Source organism: Cetorhinus maximus, chromosome 15 (assembly GCF_964194155.1).
Source record: "Cetorhinus maximus chromosome 15, sCetMax3.hap1.1, whole genome shotgun sequence".
In the NCBI taxonomy this organism is placed as follows: domain Eukaryota; kingdom Metazoa; phylum Chordata; class Chondrichthyes; order Lamniformes; family Cetorhinidae; genus Cetorhinus; species Cetorhinus maximus.
In genome coordinates this window covers 24,106,694-24,126,933 of record NC_135893.1, presented here as the reverse complement: position 1 = coordinate 24,126,933, position 20,240 = coordinate 24,106,694, and the positions used below count along the sequence as shown (strand labels likewise).

The following is a 20,240-nucleotide window of genomic DNA, read 5'->3' as shown; positions in this document are numbered from 1 at the left end:
GAAGGAACTTTTCCCCTTGGTGGAGGGATCAATAACCAGGGGGCATAGATTTAAGGTAAGGGCAGGAGGTTTAGAGGGGCTGTGAGAAAGGATTTTTTCACCCAGGGGGTGGTGGGAATCTGGAACTCACTGCCTGAAAGGGCGGTAGAGGCAGAAACCCTCATAACATTTAAGAAGTATTTGGATGTGCACTTGCGATGCCATGGCATATGAAGCTATGAGCCTAGTGCTGGAAAATGGAATTAGAATAGTTAGGTATTTGCTTGACCGGCGCAGACGCGATGGGCTGAAGGGCCTTTTTCTTTGGCTGTAGACTTCTGTGACTCTGAACAGGAGGACTATCACATAGCACATAAAGCAATTTGAGATTTCACCCACAGGACTAAAACCCCTGTGACAATAAAAAAAATTGTCCTGATTCATCATTATCTTTACCCTCTTCCTTAGAATTCTCTTTGTCATGTTCATTTTGAGGACGCTGCCTTTTTGCTTAGGACAGTTCGCAGCATTATAACATTTCAAGACACACCTGACTCACCCATTAACTGTTCCTTTAGCATTCCTGGAAATCATTGGCCTATTATTTGTGTTCCAATTCTGTTTTCTGCTGTGACAGCCAGATCTGCAAAAAGTGCTTTCATCCTCATTCTGCCGGTCTTGAATTCTTCCGTTGTATTGACACATATGTCCAGTATCTGGAACATTTTGAAATCTGGCAATTATTGAGTCAATTCTTTGATTACCACAGAATGTGCCACTTATTCCATGTAGGCTACAGGAAATCATTGTTTCCCCAGGATATTTTTCAAGGCTGCAAACATCTTTTCTAACAGTAGCCTGTCCGTATGAGACGCCTTAGTACAGTCCAACAATTTACACACTGGTACTGATCCAGGGATCCACAAATTTAATGTCATTAATCTTTAATCTTTTACCTCTCTTCATGTAGCATCCTTGATTGTACAAAGATTGCTAATTGTGGCTTTCCACACATCTCTATCTCTAGCAGTCCTTTTTAATCAGGCATAGTCCATGCCCAGAAGTCAGTCTTTAATGTTGACAATCCACATACTTCTCTGCCTTTCTGGTGCCCCTTTCCCTTCGATGTAACATTCTATGATGTTGACAAACATATTGCCACTGGATCCACTTGCCCCATGTTCAAAAAATTATGACTTTCTTTTGACAGTGTTTTTCATGATATATTCTTCCATAGAATGGTTATCTGTTTTCCAAAATCTATTAAAGTCTGACCATGCCTCTTAGACATTAAACAGATCATCTTTCTTATAAATTTCATTCAAAGTCTCAAGGCCTATACTTCCATCACGATCCAACTCGCGAGCATCCAGTTCACAAAATACTCTTGTAGGTAAGTAACCCATGTTCACATATCCACTTAATTCTTCCATTAGACACGTGATTCCCTAGAACGTCAGATGGCAATCATATAATAAAAGCAAAATACTGTGGATGCTAAAGCTCTGAAATAAAACAGAAAGTGCTGGAAAAACTCAGCAAGTCTGGCAGCATCTATGGAGAGTGGAACAGAGTTAATATTTCAAGTCCAGCTTTGGAACTGAAAAGAGGTAGGACTGTGATGGGTTTTATGCTGTTGAAAAAGGGGAGGAGCAAAAGAGGTCAGGGATAGGTTAGGGAGCTGGGGAGATAAAGTGACAAAGATGTCATGGAACACAGGCAAAGGGAGTGGTAATGATAGTATTAAAGACAAAGCTTTGTCAGAGTAGGCATGAATAGTGGAATGAAGATGCAGGTAATCATACTCTGACATCTTACATTTACTTTCTGTCATTTTCCACAATGGCTACTAAGATTGTAGTTTTCAGTCTGAATTTTTTTTCAAATTTTCCAATCTTCACCTTTAGGCAACCATCCTCTGTTACCACATTATACTCAAGAAAGCCGACAGTGAAGGATAGAACTAGAGCCAACTTTTACAAGCATTTATTTGCAGTTACACATTAGCCCAACAGCTACAGTTTCAGTCTGTGCCTATTTATAGGATCATAAGTGAATCCCGAGTAAATGCCCACCACCTGTATACAATTCAACACTATTTATATACAATTAACACTGGCCTCTTTGCCTCCCCTCCCTCTTGCCTCCCCTCTCACTCGCCTTCCCTCCCACTCACCTCTACTCTTTTGTTTCTCTTTTTCTCCCCTACCCCCCACTCACCCCCCCTTCTCTCTCTCTTGTCTCACCTTTTCTCTAGTCTCCTTTGTCGTCTCTCTCTCACCTCCCCTCTGCCTCATCTCGTCTCTGTCACCTGCCTCCTTTTTATCTCATCTCCTCTCTCTCTTGCCTCCTCTCTCTCTCTCTCTTTGTCTCTCTGTTCCTCTCTCTCTCTCTGTCTCACCTTCTCCTTCTTGCTCTCTCTTTCATCTCCTCTCTCTCGCTCTCGCACTTTGTTTTGCCTCTCTTTTGCCTTATCTCCCTCTTTATTTCAATAAGTATTTATTGTAAAGTCCTACACTGTTTTACGTTGTATCTCAATAGGTTGAAAGCCTTCAAAAAATCGAGCCATTGCAGAAAGAACAACTCAGTATTGCACAGAAGAAAATGGATCAGCTGCAACCACAACTCAGGGTAAATACTGGGAATCTCTTAAGCAAGTTTCAGTTTATATGATGCCAGCTGTTTCACAGTCTGCTTTTCCCCTTGTGGCAATGTCTGTTCTTTTAAAGCTATGCTTGGTGCAGAGCTGCTGTGCTATGATGTGGTTAGGTGTTAATTTATGGGCTCTTTATCAAAGTAGTCCCGCTGCTGGGGATAGCATCGAAGACGGCTGGTGGGCTCAGCATGGAGGAGGGTGACTGGTGGGCTCAGCATGGAGGAGGGTGGCTGGTGGTCTCAGCATGGAAGAGGGTGACTGGTGGTCTCAGCATGGAGGAGGGTGACTGGTGGTCTCAGCATGGAGGAGGGTGACTGGTGGTCTCAGCATGGAGGAGGATGACTGGTGGTCTCAGCATGGAGGAGGGTGACTGGTGGTCTCAGCATGGAGGAGGGTGACTGGTGGTCTCAGCATGGAGAATGGCTGGTGGGCTCAGTATGGAGGAGGGTGGCTGGTGGTCTCAGCATGGAGGAGGGTGGCTGGTGGTCTCAGCATGGAGGAGGGTGGCTGGTGGTCTCAGCATGGAGGAGGGTGGCTGGTGGTCTCAGCATGGAGGAGGGTGACTGGTGGTCTCAGCATGGAGGAGGGTGACTGGTGGTCTCAGCATGGAGGAGGGTGACTGGTGGTCTCAGCATGGAGGAGGGTGGCTGGTGGTCTCAGCATGGAAGAGGGTGACTGGTGGGCTCAGCATGGAGGAGGGTGACTGGTGCGTTCAGCATGGAGAATGGCTGGTGGTCTCAGCATGGAGGAGGGTGGCTGGTGGTCTCAGCATGGAGGAGGGTGGCTGGTGGTCTCAGCATGGAGAGGGTGACTGGTGGTCTCAGCATGGAGGAGGGTGACTGGTGGGCTCAGCATGGAGAATGGCTGGTGGGATCAGCATGGAAGGCAGGCAGTTGGTTAGTTCAGCATGAAGGTAAGTGGCTGCTCCTCATTATTGAGTGGGTCGACTGTTGGGTTGATTGTGGAACTTGGCTGCTCCATGGGCTCAGTATGAAAATAGCGGGTTCATCGTGGAGTTTGAAACCTGAGTAGCTTAGTGTGGTGGTGGGATTCTGCTAGGGTTCTGTGGAGTTAGGCTGGCTGATCAAAATTGTAAAAATGAAGGTTAATGGTTAGCTGCTGAGCTCAGCATAAATTTGGGTTGCTGCACATGTTGAGGAGCAGTAGAAAATGGTCTAGATTTTTATTGTAATGAGTGTAATCTTCAGTCGCAGCACTAAGTCTCACCTCAGAATTTACTGAGCCAAATCCTTGTCTTTCTGAAAAAAAACAAAGAATGCTGGAAATACTCAGCAGATCAGGTAGCATCTGTGAAGAGAAACAGAGTTAACATTTCAAGTCGAGATGAGTTCTGATGGAAGGTGATCTCAACCTGAAATGTTAACTCTGTTTCTCTCTGCAAACACTGCCTGATCTACTGTGTATTTCTAGCACTTTTGGTTTATATTTCAGATTTCCAGCATCTGCAGTATTTTGATTTTTTCCTTGTCATTCAGTAATGGTTGCTGTCTCTCCTCTCAGTTCCCTTAATCTTTCCTTTTTGCATCTCAGAGGGAATCAGCCCAACAGATGGATTCCCAGCAACAACCAGTAAAAGAAATTCCAATGTCATCTGTTCGTAAGAAGAAAAAGTCATATGCATCTTCACGTTCTTTTGATAAGGTAAGGGGTGAAGTAAACCTGCTTTCCTGCATGGCTCAGTGTATAGTGCATGGAGTGGTACGGCATTGAGTTGTACAGACTAGGAAGTTTCCAGATTTCGCCCCTGTTCTTTGCTCAGTCAGAAGTAGGGTTGTTACAATCCTTCTCAGTATCCTTAAACCATGACACTAAACATTTAGGCTAGCCACATAAAGAAAGGCCCTCAGGTGTGGCATCAGTGAGCTGCCACATTCAGGAGACCATTAGGAAGAACAGTATTTAAAGAAAAATAATGATGTGTGAAGCATATCTTTGCCCAAAATATGACTGGGTATCTAAGATGTGTTAACTACCTCCATGCTCATGTCTCTTGGCTATTGTGGTACAAGACTGTAATCAATTGGAATGTTCTATCGTCAGGGACTAAAGCACCAGTGGTATAGTGCTGCCAGAGTGCTGCTCTGGCACTTCTACTTAAAGCAGGCTTGCCTAACTCAATGTGGCCAGCCAAACTTGTTGGACATTCAAGTGACACATATTTTGAAAAATGCTGTAAAGCTGCTCGTCCAATCACAGGCTGGTTTCTCCCTGCACTTGCTGCTGATAGGATCACTAGTGAGCCTATCAGCAGCAAATACAGAGAGGAACCAGCCTGTGATTCTACAAGCAGCAAAGAGTGGGAAGGTAAGTTTTGAAGATAAGTTCCGAGGACCAGGAGAGACAGCCAGACGAGCGGGGTCCAGGCGAGGCAGCCGGACAAGCGGGGTGCACTGGCGTCTGAGTAGATGAGTAACTGGAGACTGTAGGGGAGAGAATGTGTGACAGGGTGGAGGGAAAGAATAATTCTTATTAATTCCTTGGCGGTGATGGTCTGAAGCTGTGAAATGCAATATAGTGTTTGTATTCCTTGCTGGCAGCTTTTCATGGAATTTACAGAACGGAGACAGGCCATTTGACCCACTTCATCTATGTTGGTGTTTATGTTCCATACAAGCTTCTCAACCTTCTTGATCACGCTATCAGGGTAACCTTCAACTTCTTTCTTCCTCCCGTGTTTATCAATTTCTTTGAATGTATCTAAACTAGAATCATAGAATAGTTACAGCACAGGAGGATGCCATTCAGCACAGTGTCTCTGTGTTGGTTCTCTGCAACAGCAACTCAGCTAGTTCCACTCCCCTGCCTTTTCCCTGTAGCCCTATAAAATCTTTCTTCTTTAGATAATTATCCAGTTCCCTTTTGAAAATCACAATTGAATCTGTCTCCACCACATGCTCAAGCAGTGCATTTCAGATCCAATCCACTTGTTGCATAAAGAAGTTTTCCTCATGTCGTCTCTGGTTCCCTTGTTAAACACCTTGGGGTTCTCGACCTTCTGCCAATTAGAACAGTTCTTCTCCATTTAGGCTATCCAGGCCCCTCATGATTTTGAACATGTCTAACAAATTTCCTCTCCAAGGAGAACAGCCCCAGCTTTGCCAATGTATCCACATAACTGAAGTCTCTCATCCTCTGAACCATTCTTGTAAATCTTTTCTGCGCCCTTTCTAAAACCTTCACATCCTTCCTGTTGAGGCTGAACCAGTGTTTTATGAAGGTTCATAACTTACTTCTTTTTGTACTCTGTGCCCCTATTATAAAACCCAGGAATCAGTATAATTTATTAACTGCTTTCTCAACCTGGCCCTGCCACCTTCAATGATTTATGCACATATACACCCTCTGCTCCTGCATTCCCTTTAGAATTGTACCCTTCATTTTATGTCACCTCTCCTCATTCTTCTGACCAAAATGTATCACTTCACACTTCCCTACACTAAATTTCATCTGCCATGTGCCTGCCCATTCCACTAGCCAGTCTATATTCTTTTGAAGTCTATCACTATCCTCCTCACAGTTCACAATACTTCCAAGTCTTGCATCATTGTAAAATTTTGAAATTGTGCCCTGTACACCCAGGTCTAGGTTATTAATATAAATCAAAAAAAGTAGTGGTCCCTCTATATACCACCCCCCAGTCAGAAGTAAGTAAAGTTTTCTGTAATTCATGTTTTTAATAGGTTTGAATTAAATAATTAAATTGTTGCATAATGAAATTCTAGCTATGCTAAAGGCTAATGATTCAAAATACCACATGGTTCGAAATAAAATGCCTACTGGCCCTAATATTTTTCACTTAAAAAGCATAGTTTTACTAACGTTTGGGAACTGAAATGATTAATACATAGGAAAACAACATAATAGTAGATTTAGAAATTATATGGCCAACACATTTCCTTAGAACTCCTGCACTGCAAAATTTCCCACTACACCACTGTAAAGCACTGATATTCTCCTCACCCACTTTGGTTCCCCTACCCCCCCATCCCATCTGTGCTGTCTAGGGACATTCTGTTCCATATACTTCCATTCACAACCTTCCTTCCTGTTTTCCCTCTCCCATCGAACAATGGCAAGGCAATGCTGTTAAAAGGCATGGTTTTACCAGTTTCCATACAGCAAAGAGCCCTATTAAGATAGAACTGTTGGCCATACAGTTCATTTTCCTCTTCCTGTGGCAAATGCTTTGCTTCAACTCAGCAACTGCCCACACTGTATAACAGGTTTCAGGAGCATACCATCTGAGGTATCACAGGCATAGAACTGAAACCTATCACTTTGTGACTCCATGAGATTCTTGACCCTATATTTTAGCCTATGCATGCCTAATTCTATAATCTTATTACTTTGGATTTTATAAATAGAGGTATAGTGCACAAGAACAAAACAGGAAGTTGTATAAAATATTGATTTTTAAAATTCATTTATGGGATATGGGTAACGCTGGCTAGGCCAGCATTTATTGCCCATGCCTAATTGTCCTTCAAAAGGTGGTAGTATGCTGCCTTCTTGAACCGCTGCAGTCCATGTGGTGTAGGTCCACCCTCAGTTCCAGGATTTTGACCCAGCAACAGCGGGGGAACGCCAATATATTTCCAGGTCAGGTTGGTGAGTGGCTTGGAGGGGAACTTCCAGGTGGTGGTGTTCCCATCTGTCAGCTGCTCTTGCCCTTCTATATGGTAGTAGTTGTGGGTTTGGAAGGTGCTTTTGAAGGAACCTTGGTGAGTTCCTGCCGTGCAGCTTGTAGATGGTACACACTGCTGCCACTGTGCGTTGGTGGTAGAGGGAGTGAATGTTTGTGGATGGAGTGCCCATCAAGCGGATTGCTTTGTCCTGGATGGTGTCAAGCTTCTTGAGTGTTGTTGGAGCTGCACTCATCCATGCAAGAGGAGAGTATTCCATCACAGCCCTGACCTGTGCCTTGTAGATGGTGAACAGACTTTGGGGAGTCAGAAAGTGAGTTACTCATTGCAGGATTCCTAGCCTCTGTGCTGCTTTTGAATCTACAGCATTTATATTGCTAGTCCAGTTTAGTTTCTGGTCAACGGTAACCCGCCAGGATGTTGATAGTGGGGAATTTAGCAATGGTAATGCCATTGAATGTCAAGGGACGATGGTTAGATTCTCTCTTGTTGGAGATGATCATTGCCTGGCACTTGTGTGATGCGAATGTTTCATGCCACTTATCAGCCCAAGCCTGGATATTGTCCAGGTCTTGCTGCATTTGGACATGAACTGCTTCAGTATCTGAGGAGTCACGCATGGTGCTGAACATTGTGTAATCATCAGCGAACATCCCCACTTCTGACCTTATGATGGAAGGAAGGTCATTGATGATGCAGCTGAAGATGGTTGGGCCTAGGACACTACCCTGAGGAACTGCAGTGATGTCCTAGAATTGAGCTGATTGACCTCCAACAACCACAACCATCTTCCTTTGTGCGAGGTATGACTCCAATCAGCAGAGAGTTTTCCCCCTGATTCCCATTGACTCCAGTTTTGCTAGGGCTCCTTGATGGCACACTCTGTCAAATGCTGCCTTGATGTCAAGGGCATTCACTCTCACCTCACCTGGGAAATTCAGCTCTTTTGTCCATGTTTGAACTAAGGCTGTAATGAAGTCAGGAGCTGAGTGGCCCTGGTGGAACCCAAACTGAGCGTCATTGAGCAGGTTTTTGTTAACAAGTACCACTTGATGGCATTATTGATGACCCCTTCTATCACTTTACTGATGATCGAGAGTAGACTGATGGGGCAATAATTGGCCGGGTTGGATTTGTCCTGCTTTTTGTGTACGAGACATACCTGGGCAATTTTCCACATAGCCACGTAGATGCCAGTGTTGTAGCTGTACTGGAACAGCTTGGTTAGAGGCGGGGCAAGTTCTCGAGCAGTGTTCAGTACTATTGCCGGAATATTGTCAGATCCCATTGCCTTTGCAGTATCTAGTGCCTTCAGCCGTTTCTTGATATCACATGGATTGAATCGAATTGGCTGAAGACTGGCACATGTGATGCTGGGAACCTCCGGAGGAGGCCGAGATGGATGATCTACTCGGCGCTTCTGGCTGAAGATTGTAGCAAATGTTCCAGCCTTATCTTTTGCATTGATGTGCTGGACTCCCCCATCATGGAGGATGGGAAGTTTGTGGAGTCACCTCCTCCAGTGAGTTGCTTAATTGCCTACCACCATTCACGACTGAATGTGGCAGGACTGCAGAGCTTAGGTCTGATCCATTGATTGTGGAATCACTTAGCTCTGACTATCACTTGCTACTTATGCTGTTTGGCACAGAAGTAGTCCTGTGTTGTAGCTTCACCAGATTCACACTTCATTTTTAGGTATGCCTGTTGCTGCTCCTGGCATGTACTCTTGCACTCTTTATTAACCAGGGTTGATCCCTGGCTTGATGGTAATGGTAGAGTGGGAAATATGCTGGACTATGAGGTTACAGATTGTGGTACAGTTCTGCTGCTGCTGACGGCCCATAGTGCCTCATGGATGCCCAGTCTTATGTTGCTGGATCTGTTCGAAATTAGTCGGTGAGAACAAGCAGCCATTTAAAATTGTCACTAAGATAGTGAAGAGAGGGGTTAAGAAAAATCCCTTAACACAGATGGTTGTTAGAATATGGAATACTTTGCACCCAAGCAGTGATTGAGGCAGTGACCTTTGTATCTTTTTGGATAAAATCGAGTAAATGTTTGAAGCAGAGAAAGAAACCTGGGGCAGAATCTTCGGCTCGGCGAGTGGGGGCGGGGCTGCTCACCAAGGGGTAAAATGACGTGCGATGACGGGTCGGCTGCGCGCCCACCGAACTGCCAAAGGCCTATTAAGGCCAGTTAACTAACAATTGAAACAATAAATTGAGCTGCCCGTCCAACCTTAAGGTTGCAAGCGAAGAGCCCAGGCTGTCTTCGCATTTATCATGAAACCTCATCCACGGGCGGGATGAGGTTTCATGAAGGTTTTTAAAGTCTTGTAAAAATTTTTAATAAAATTAATAGATATGTCCCAGCTCATGTGACAGTTTCACATGAGGGAACATGTCTTAAAAATATTTTTTTTCCTTTATTAATTTTTTTGGAACTTAAACTAATCTCCCTCTGTGCCTCAGGGAGATTTCTGCGCTCTTTTGCGCGCATGCACAAAAGAGCGCAGGCCCCGACTCTCCCTCCTCTCCCCGCCTGCACAGGGAGCGCTCAGTGCTTCCAGGTGCGTGTAAAATGGTGGCGCCCAGCCGATTGCGGGTGGCAACCGGGTGCGCGCCCGCCCACTCCCACCCAGCTCCCCCCACCCCCCGCTCGACGGGGAGAAAATTCTCCCCCTGGGTATGGGTCAAGATTGGAGGAGTAGGATTAGTTTTGGATTTTCCCACTATGATGGGCACAATAGGCTTCATTTGAACTGTAAACATTATGGTCCACCATTTATTACAAATAATGGTCCAACTTTCATTGGTTTCTCTCCTTTACCCCAGGACCCTGGTTACCAAGATTTGGAGGCAGATTCATGGCTCTCAGATTCAGGCCATGATGGTCAGCATCCAAAAGCAGAGGAACTCCACAAAAGGTACATTAACAGATCATGAATTTTGGGATCTTGAAGGAAGGGAAAGTATGAGTGCTGGTTTAGTATTTTTCACCTCCCCAAAAAAAGCTGTGTTTTTTTGCACCACAGGTGGGTTGGACTAGATTTCTGATTCACCTTGTCCTCCAAACAGTTTGTCTGGAATGTAATTTGATCCTGCCTGCTGTAGAATATTCAAAGTCTCTGCATTGCGTGATTTGATCCAGTTATTCAGGCAGGCAAGTAGGCTTCCACTGTTGATGTTAACAATTTTTGGAGAATATCTCACTGTTCCAGGTGAGGAGCACTCAGCGCTCACATTTAGGGAACATGCAGCACCCTGTACCGAGTTTAGAGAACGCACAGCTCTCTCACAGTACAAAATTTAGAAGCTCACCCTCCCGAGTTTAGAAAATGTTCAGCATGCACACTAGGGAATTCAGAGGGAGGGGTGATGGATAGAGGAATTTCAGCATGAAGGGGTAGAAATTTAAAATTGAGGTGTTGCTGGACTGATAGGCAATGTAGACCAAAAAGCACAGGGAAGGATAACAGGCTTCCAAAGGAAATATTCACAGCCCCATCACTTGAAATCTTCAAGAGCCATCTTTAGATTCTTTCCATTTCTTAATAAGAGCTACCATCCCTGCAGGCCATGTCCGGTTTAGCTAGCGCTACCCACATAAATGTTGGCAGAATACGGTTATTAGTCTGTGATGCCGACACTACTAAAGCAAAAACAGAAGAAGCAGAATGGGACTTGCTGCAAGTTAGAAAATGTGCAGAAGAGTTTTAAATGAGCTCGAGTTTATTGAGCGTGGAAGATGGGAGGCTGACCAGGAGTGCATTGGAATGGTGAATTTGGCAAAGAACACATAAATGTAATGCAATGCTTGATGGTAGGAACACAGAATACAGACTCTTTTTTTTAAGGAGAACAACTCCAGTTTCTCTGTAGCCTTTCCACATAATTGAAGTCTTTCATTCTTGATATTATTTTAGTAAATTTCCTCTGCACTTCTAAGGCATCTTTCCTAAAGTGTGTGATGCCCACAATTGGCCACAGTATACCAGCTGAAACCTAACCAGTTTATAAACATTTAAGACCATAAGACCATAAGACATAGGAGCAGAAATTAGGCCATTCGGCCCATCGAGTCTGCTCCGCCATTCAATCATGGCTGAAAAGTTTCTCAATCCCATTCTCCCGCCTTCTCCCCGTAACCTTTGATCCCCTTACCAATCAAGAACCTATCTATCTCGGTCTTAAATACACTCAATGACCTGGCCTCCACAGCCTTCTGTGGCAATGAATTCCATAGATTCACCACTCTCTGGCTAAAGAAGCATAACTTCTTGCTTTTGTGCTCTATGATTGATAAACAATATCCTGTAAGCCTTTTAACAACTTTCTCTACTTGTCCTACTACCTTCAGAGACTTGTTTACATACACCCATAAGTGTCTGCTTCTGCATCCCTTTAAAATTGTACTGTTTCGTTTATATTGCCTCTCTCCATTCTTCTTACTTTACCCATCTGCCTCTTCATTTCTCTCCCCTGAGTTCCTGTCCGCCTCCCCCTTCCCCAGTTCCTGACATTTCTCTCCCCCAACTCCTAGTTCCAGACTTTAACCCTCCCCACCCCCACCGAGTTCCAACTCTTCTCCCCACCAAGTTCCAAGCCTTCTCCCCACTGAGTTCTGTGTCTTTCCCCAAGCTGTGAAAACAGCTGTTTGGAAACATAGTTCAGGCCTCAGGCTCCAACTGGGCACATGAGCAGCTGCAAATGAGCTGTACATATGTGGCCTCAATGGGGGAGGTGGTTAGCAGGACTGTCTCTGGGCTCAGCTCTCAAACAGGTTTGCTCATGTAAAAGGACAGCTGGTTTGCCGCGTTCCACTAAGAATTACCTTCCTTGAGGCTGAGGAAAGCTATAGTATCATTTTGGAATGTCAGAATCATTCAATTTGCAAGTTGATTTTGAGCATTGAAGGAATTTTAAAACTGTAATGAAGACCCAGATCTTCCGTTCCCCGGCGAGGGTCGTATCCCAGAAGATGCGCTGGGGGACCCCCTGGAAGTTGCTACACAAAGACGATACAGGAATTGTCCAGGAAGTTTGAAATTCCGTTGGTCAAATATCCTGCACCTGGAACATCTGAATCTCTGATTTAAATCGGAGATTCGGATGGTTCCAACTCTTAGCAGAAAAGTTACCCAGGAAAAGTCAGAAGGATTAAAACCACTTCTAACTCCTGGGTAACTATACTACTGAACCCCCAAGCATCCCCATCACCCATGACTACCCTCCCAACACCCCCACCCAATTACTCCCCAAGCCCCGATTGCCACCTCAATCCCCCAACCCCGACTACCCACCCGGCCCTCGACAACTCTCCACTCCTCCAACTCCTCTCCAGACCTCCCTGATCCCCCCACCCCCCTGACCACATGACTCCATCCACACCCCCCCCACCCCCTGATTACCCTACCACCCACCCAACCACTCCCCTAGCCACCCTTCCACACTTGACTCCCCCCTGACCACCCTCCCCTTAGCACCACCAGCGCCACCGCCCCCCACCACACCACACCCCAACCATCCTAACTCCTCACCCACTTAGCATACACACTTACCTTCCCTCCTGTCAAGAATGGGACCTTTAAATTTACTGCTTTATGGTACCTAGTCTTGTAAAAAGGAGGCGTGGTTTCACTTCCCCCAGCGATGCTATCCTGCACTGGTAGGACTCCAGAGCTGTCGCGCTGCATATTTCTCACCAGGCCCAGATTGGAAGATAGAGCGAGAAATGTGCAGCTCCCGACCTGGGTAAATAAAAAGGAGCAGAGTGGAGTGGGACTCCAATGATGATTGCTACTCCATGGAAGTTCTGGGCTGATTACTTTGTAGTTTAGACAATGATGTAACTGCCACTATTTCCATCATTTATATTTCATATTTGCAGCAATCGCATTTCTAAAAATCAGTTCTTCAATTGAGAAAACTCATATAAATTGCTATGTCAGCTGATTATGAGGATGGAAGATGTCAAGCTAGGACTGTATTGTATCTTGATTATACAGCAGCTTTAGTGCTGTGTTCTGTTTTTGGCACCAACATATAAAGCAAACATTCAAGTCCTATAGGTAATTCAGAGAAGAGCTGCGAAGCTGATCCCTACTGCCAAAGGATTGCATTATGAGAAACTGATGCTTTTTACCCTTAAAAGAAGATATGGGAGCATATACTTTTATAGAGATATGTCTATGAAAGATATTAAATAAGGTTAATCAGGAATATAACTTAATGAATGGTAGGATGCTAAAATAAAAGTGCACAGGCTAAACTGTAGAAAGGATTATTTAGGACAGATATCAGGCAGATCTTTGCATTAACAATGATCAACATGTAGAGTGAATAGGGTACTGGAGATAAAAAGCATAAACTGATTTGAGTCAATTGGATTACAAGATCAAGAAATGTAGACCTTTCTCTGTATCAATCTTGTTAATGCAGTAATCCCTGCCGCACCCCCATCCCAGGTTACCTGTGGTAGAATCCGTCAAGAAGTTTCTGATACTATTGTATTTGATCATTATCATGTGAATCCCTTCCACAACATCTTCAATTTTCCCTATACTTGGGTCTTATATCCTTTTCTGATGCTTCCATATTTTCTGAGGGTTCACTCAGACAAACTCCAGGGATGGAAAGGTATCCTTTGGGAAAGGATCACAATATGGGTCCTATTGCAGCAAGCAATTTGCAGACCTTTCACTTGGCAATGGCAATTGTCCGAAATAAATTGATCACAGTATTTCTGAGTCAGGAGGTTATGATTTAACAACCTATTGTAGTTTTGAGCACACAGTCTAGGCTGCCAGCAAAGTATAGTACTTGGGGAGTGTTGCATTGTAAAAGTGCCACCCTTCAGATGAGATGTTAAACTAAGGCCCTACCTTCCCATGCTAGTGGTTGGGATGGATGTTAAGGACCCAATGGCATGGATTTTTGAAATAGCGCATTTTTCTCTCCATGTCCAACCCAACCATCCATCCTCGATCAACATCACGAATGGATTAATTGGTCATTTGTTTCGTTATAGTTTTTATGATCTTGTAGTGTGTTCGATGCTGTGTTTTCTTACATCACAACAGTCATTGCATTTCAAAGTAATACATTCTATTAAGAAGCACTTTGAGAGGTTTCTAAGATGTGGTAAGGTGCTATGTAAATGCCAGTCTTTCTTAAATGTAGCTGTTGTATATCTTTAGTGACGAAAGTTTCTAACTCATATAGAAACACAATTCTCAGATACCATTCCTGATGTTGGCTGGCACAATGGAGTTGGGTGAAAAATCAACTTGGGTTCCTCATCTTGATCACAAGTCATTAATCACTCCTGCAAAGTGCATTTGTGTAAATACCCAGGATAAAATATCTGGAATAAGATCAAACTTGGCTGTACCCCCACAGCTGAACACCTCGTCAACATTCTGGGGGGTATTTAATGATGGCGACAGGGTTCTTGCCCAGTACCTGGAGAGCTGGCAAGAGCCTCATGTTACCTGCTCTGGGAAAGGCCCATCAGTATTAAGTGCCTCTTAAATTGCCAGTGGCCAGCCTTACCTGGCATCAAGTACCCCAGAAAATTCCTCCCACACCCCAGAGTTGCTGGCCAATCAGAGGCCAGCTACTGTCCATTGCAGGCAGCACCACCTGGGGAGTGATGGCAGCTGCCAGCAGTACACCCTAAGAGAGGCCTAGGATCGCTGAGGGACCCAGACCACAGGTGAGTGACAGCAGGATAGGTGGCGTGGGGTGGGGTTCCTGGGCAGGGAGATTTGCTAGTGCTGTTGTCGGGGATTTAAACTAGATTGGCAGGGGGATGGCTGAGGGCAAATTCAGAGCAGGGAACAGGAGATGGAGAATTAGTGAGTGACTGAAAGACAGAAGCAGCACAGGTTAAAAAGTGTACAGTACGGGAATTATTTGGCAGTGTTAAAAGGTATATATGCAAATGCAAGGGGGAGAGTAAATAAAGCCTATGAGCTGAGGGCACAGATAGACACAAGGCAGCGTGATACCATTTCTATAACAGAAACTTGGCTTAAGGAGGGGCAAAAATGGCAGCTCAACATGCCTGGATACAGAGTTTTTAGGCAGGATAGGGAGGGGGATAAAAAAGGTGGGTGTGTAGCATTATTGGTTAAAGAATCAGTTACAGCTGTGAGGAGGGATGATATACTAAATGAAGCATCAAATGAGGCCATATGGGTTGAGCTCATAAATAAAAAAGGAGCAGCCATACTGCTAGGTGATGGCATAGTGGTATTGTCACTGGACTAGTAATTCAGAGACCCAGGGTAATGCTCTGGAGAGCAGGGTTCGAACCCCGCCACGGCGAACACGATAAAAAATCTGGAAGTAAAAGTCTAATCATGACCATGAAACCATTGTCAATTGTTGTAAAAACTCATGTGGTTCACTAATGTCCTTTAGGGAAGGAAATCTGCCGTCTTTACCTGGCCTGGCCTACACATGACTCCAAACCCACAGCAACGTGATTGACTTTTAAATGCCCTCTGAAATGGCCTAGCAAGCCACTCAGTTGTATCAAACCGCTACGAAGTCTCAAAAAAGGAATGAAACCAGATGGACCACCCGGCATCGACCTAGGCACCATAAATGACAACCTTGTCGACCCTGCGAAGTCCTCCTTATTAACATCTGGGGGCTAGTGCCAAAATTGGGAGAGCTGTCTCAACAGACTAGTCAAGCAACAGCCTGACATTATCGTCCTCATGGAATCATACCTTACAGGTAATGTCCCAGACATCACCATCAGCATCCCTAGGTATGTCCTGTCCCTCCAGCAGGACAGATCCAGCAGAGGTGGCGGCACAGTGGTATACAGTTGGAGGTAGTTTCCAGGGAGTCCTCAACACCAACTCCGGGCCCCATGATATCTCATGGCATCAGGTCAAACATGGGTACGGAAACCTCCTGCTGATTACCATGTACCGCCCCCCCCCTCAGCTGATGAATCAGCGCTCCTCCCTGTTGAACACCTCTTGGAGGAAGCACTGAAGGTGGCAAGGGCACAGAATATATTCTGGGTGGGGGACTTCAATGTCCATTACCAAGAATAACTCAGCAGCACCACTGCTGGCCGCGTCCTAAAGGACATAGCTGCTAAACTGGGTCTGCGGCAGGTGGCAAGGGTACCAACAAGAGGGAAAAACATACATGACCTCACCCTCACCAACCTGCCTGCTACAGAGGCATCTGTCCATGACAGTATCGGTAGGAGTGACCACCACACAGTCGTTGAGGAGATGAAGTCCCGCCTTCACATTGAGGATACCCTCCATTGTGTTGTGTGGCACTACCACTGTGCTAAAGGGATAGATTTCAAACAGACCTAGTAACTCAAGACTGGGCATCCATGAGGCGCTATGGGCCATCAGCAGCAGCAGAATTGTACTCAACCACAATGTGTAACCTCATGGTCTGGCATATCCCCCACTCTACCATTACCATCAAGCCAGGGATCAGCCCTGGTTCAATGAAGAGTGCAGGAGTACATGCCAGGAGCAGCACCAGGCATACCTGAAAATGCGGTGTCAACCTGGTGAAGCTACAACACGGGACTACTTGTGTGCCAGACAGCATAAGCAGCAAGCGATAGACAGAGCTAAGCGATCCCACAACCAACGGATCAGATCTAAGCTCTGCAGTCCTGCCACATCCAGTCGTTAATGGTGGTGGACGATTACCTCACTGGAGGAGGAGGCTCCACAAATATCCCCATCCTAAATGAGGGAGGAGCCTGCACATCAATGCAAAAGATAAGGCTGAAGCATTTGCTACAATCCTCAGCCAGAAGTGCCGAGTGGATCATCCATCTCGGCCTCCAACAGAGGTCCCCAGCATCACAGATGCCAGTCTTCAGCTGATTCAATTCACTCCACGTGATATCAAGAAATGACTGAAAGCACTGGATAGTGCAAAGGCTAAGGGCCCTGACAATATTCCGGCAAACGTACTGAAGACTTGTGATCCAGAACATGCCGCGCACCCCTAGCCAAGCTGTTCCAGTACAGCTCCAGCACTGGCATCTACCCGGCTCTATGGAAAATTGCCCAGGTGTGTCCTGTACATAAAAAGAAGGACAAATCCAATCCAACCAATTACTGCCCCAACAGTCTACCCTCGATCATCAGTAAAGTCATGGAAGGGAACATCAACAGTGCTATCAAGCGGCACTTGCCTAGCAATAACATGCTCACTGACACCCAGTTTGGGTTCTGCCAGGGCCACTCAGCTCCTGACCTCATTACAGCCTTGGTTCAAACATGGACAAAAGAACTGAACTCCCGAGATGAGGTCAGAGTGACTGCCCTTGACGTCAACGTCGCATTTGACCGAGTGTGGCATCAAAGAGCCCTAGCAAAACTGGAGTCCATGGGAATCAAGGGGAACACTCTCCGCTAGTTGGAGTCATATCTAACATAAAGGAAGATGGTTGTGGTTGTTGGAGGTCAGTCATCTCAGCTCCAGGACATCACTGCAGGAGTTCCTCAGGGAAGTGTCTTCGGCCCAACCATCTTCAGCTGCTTCATCAATGACCTTCCTTCCATCACAAGGTCAGAAGTGGGGATGTTTGCTGATGATTGCACAATGTTCAGCACTGTTTGCGACTCCTCAGATACTGAAGCAGTCCATGTCCAAATGCAGCAAGACCTGGGCAACACTCAGGCTTGTGCTGACAAGTGGCAAGTAATATTCGCGCCACACAAGTGCCAGGCAATAACCATCTCCAACAAGAGAGAATCTAACCATCGCCCCTTGACGTTCAATAGCATTACAGTCAGTGAATCCCCCACCATCAACATCCTGGCGGGGTTACCATTGACCAGAAATTGAACTGGACTAGCCATATAAATACTGTAGCTTCAAAAGCAGGTCAGAGGCTAGGAATCCTGCGATGAATGTGATGGAATACTCCTCACTTGCCTGGATGAGTGCAGCTCCAACAACATTCAAGAAGCTTGACACTGTCCAGGACAAAGCATTCTGCTTGATTGGCACCACATCCACAAACATTCCCTCCCTCTACCACTGACGCACAGTGACAGCAGTATGTACCATCTACAAGGTACACTGCAGGAATTCACCAAGGCTCCTTAGACAGCACCTTCCATGATCACTACCATCTAGAAGATCAAGGGCAGCAGATAGATGGGAACACCACCCCCCTGGAAGTTCCTCTCCAAGTCACTCACCATCCTGACTCGGAAATATATCACCGGTCCTTCACTGTTGCTGGGTCAAAATCCTGGAACTCCCTTCCTAACAGCACTGTGGGTGTACCTGCGCCTCATGGACTGCAGTGGTTCAAGAAGGTGGCATGACCACCTTCTCAAGAGCAACTAGGTATGGGCAATAAATGCTGGCCCAGCCAGCAAAGCCCACATCCCATGAATGAATAAATTTTAAAAATAGACCCTCAAATAGTGGAATAGAGTTAGAAGAGCAAATATGTAGACAAATTTCTGAGTGCAAAAATAATATGGCAGTAATCGTTGGGGACTTCAACTACCCTAATACCAATTGGGATACGAACAGTGTGAAGGGCACAGGGAGCGCAAAGTTCTTGAACTGCATTCAAGAGAACTTTTTTAGGCAGCATGTAACAAGCCCAACGGTAGATTTCTAGATTTAGCCTTCGGAAATGAATGCGGGCAAGTAGATGAAGTATCAGTGGGGGACCATTTTGGAGATATTAATCATAATATAGATAGATTTGGCATCATTCTGGAAAAGGATAAAGACAGAACAAGAGTAAAAGTTCTAAATTGGGGGAAGGCAAATTTTACAAAACTGAGAGGTGAGCTGGCGAGAGTGGACAGGATATAGCTATTAGAAGGAAAAACTGTGTCAAATCAGTGGGAGGCATTCAAAGGCGAGATTTTACGGGCACAGTGTAGACATGTCTCCACAAAGAAAAAGGGTGATACTGCCCAATCTAGAGCCCCCTGGTTATCCAGAAGCATACAGGTCAAGCTCAAGCAGAAAAAGAAAGCTTATGACAGTCACTAAAGACTTAATACTGTAGAAAGCCTAGAGAAGTATAGAAAGTACAGGGGTGAAGTCAAAATTGAAATTAGAAAAGCAAAGAGAGGATACAAAAAAATCTCAGCAGGTAAAATCAAAGAAAATCCTAAGGTGTTTTACCAGTATGTTAAGAGTAAGAGAATAACTAAGAAAAAGGTAGGGCCTATCAGAAAGGTACATGGTAACTTGTGGGTTGATGCAGAAGATGTGAGCAGGGTTCTCAATGAGGACCCTGTCTCTGTCTTCACTAAGGAGAGGGATGATGCAGACATTTTAGTTAAAATGAAGGAGTATGAAATATTAGGTACAATAAGCATAGTGAGAGAGGAAGGACTGGAGGGACTGGCATCCTTGAAGGCGGATAAATCACCAGGGCCAGATAGGTTGTATCTCAGGCTGTTGAAGGAAGCCAGGAGGAAATAGCAGATGCTCTAAGGATCATTTTCCAATCCTCACCATATACAGGCGAGGTCACAGAGGATTGGAGGTCTGCGAGCCTTGTACCATTATTTACAAAGGGTGCGAGGGATGGCCAGAAAATTATAGGCCGGTTAGTCTGACTTCGGTGGTGGGTAAATTATTGGAAACAATTCTGAGAGACAGGATAAACTGTCACTTAGAAAGGCACGGATTGATCAGGGATAGTCAGCATGGTTTTCCTAGGGGAAGATCGTGTCTTACTAGCTTAATAGAATTTTTTTGAGGAAGCAACAGGGAGGATTGATGAGGGTAGTGTAGTGGATGTTGTCTATATTGATTTCAGTAAGGCATTTGACAAGGTCCCACGTAGCAGACTGAACAGGAAAGTGAGACCGCATGGGATACAGGGGAAGGTGGCAGGTTGGATCCAAAATTGGCCCAGTGACAGGAAACAAAGACTAGTGGTCAATGGAT

At 45.2% G+C, this 20,240-nt stretch overlaps 1 protein-coding gene across 1 annotated transcript in view; it reads left to right on the top strand.

The window, feature by feature from the left end:
• ccdc30 (coiled-coil domain containing 30) overlaps nt 1–20,240 on the top strand; it is a 135,483-nt gene that overhangs the window by 55,798 nt on the left and 59,445 nt on the right. The window contains exons 10-12 of the mRNA XM_078559211.1: nt 2,521–2,610; nt 4,187–4,297; nt 10,137–10,228. Of these exons, the coding sequence (XP_078415337.1) occupies nt 2,521–2,610; nt 4,187–4,297; nt 10,137–10,228 (293 nt within the window). The remainder of the gene's footprint in view (nt 1–2,520; nt 2,611–4,186; nt 4,298–10,136; nt 10,229–20,240) is intronic.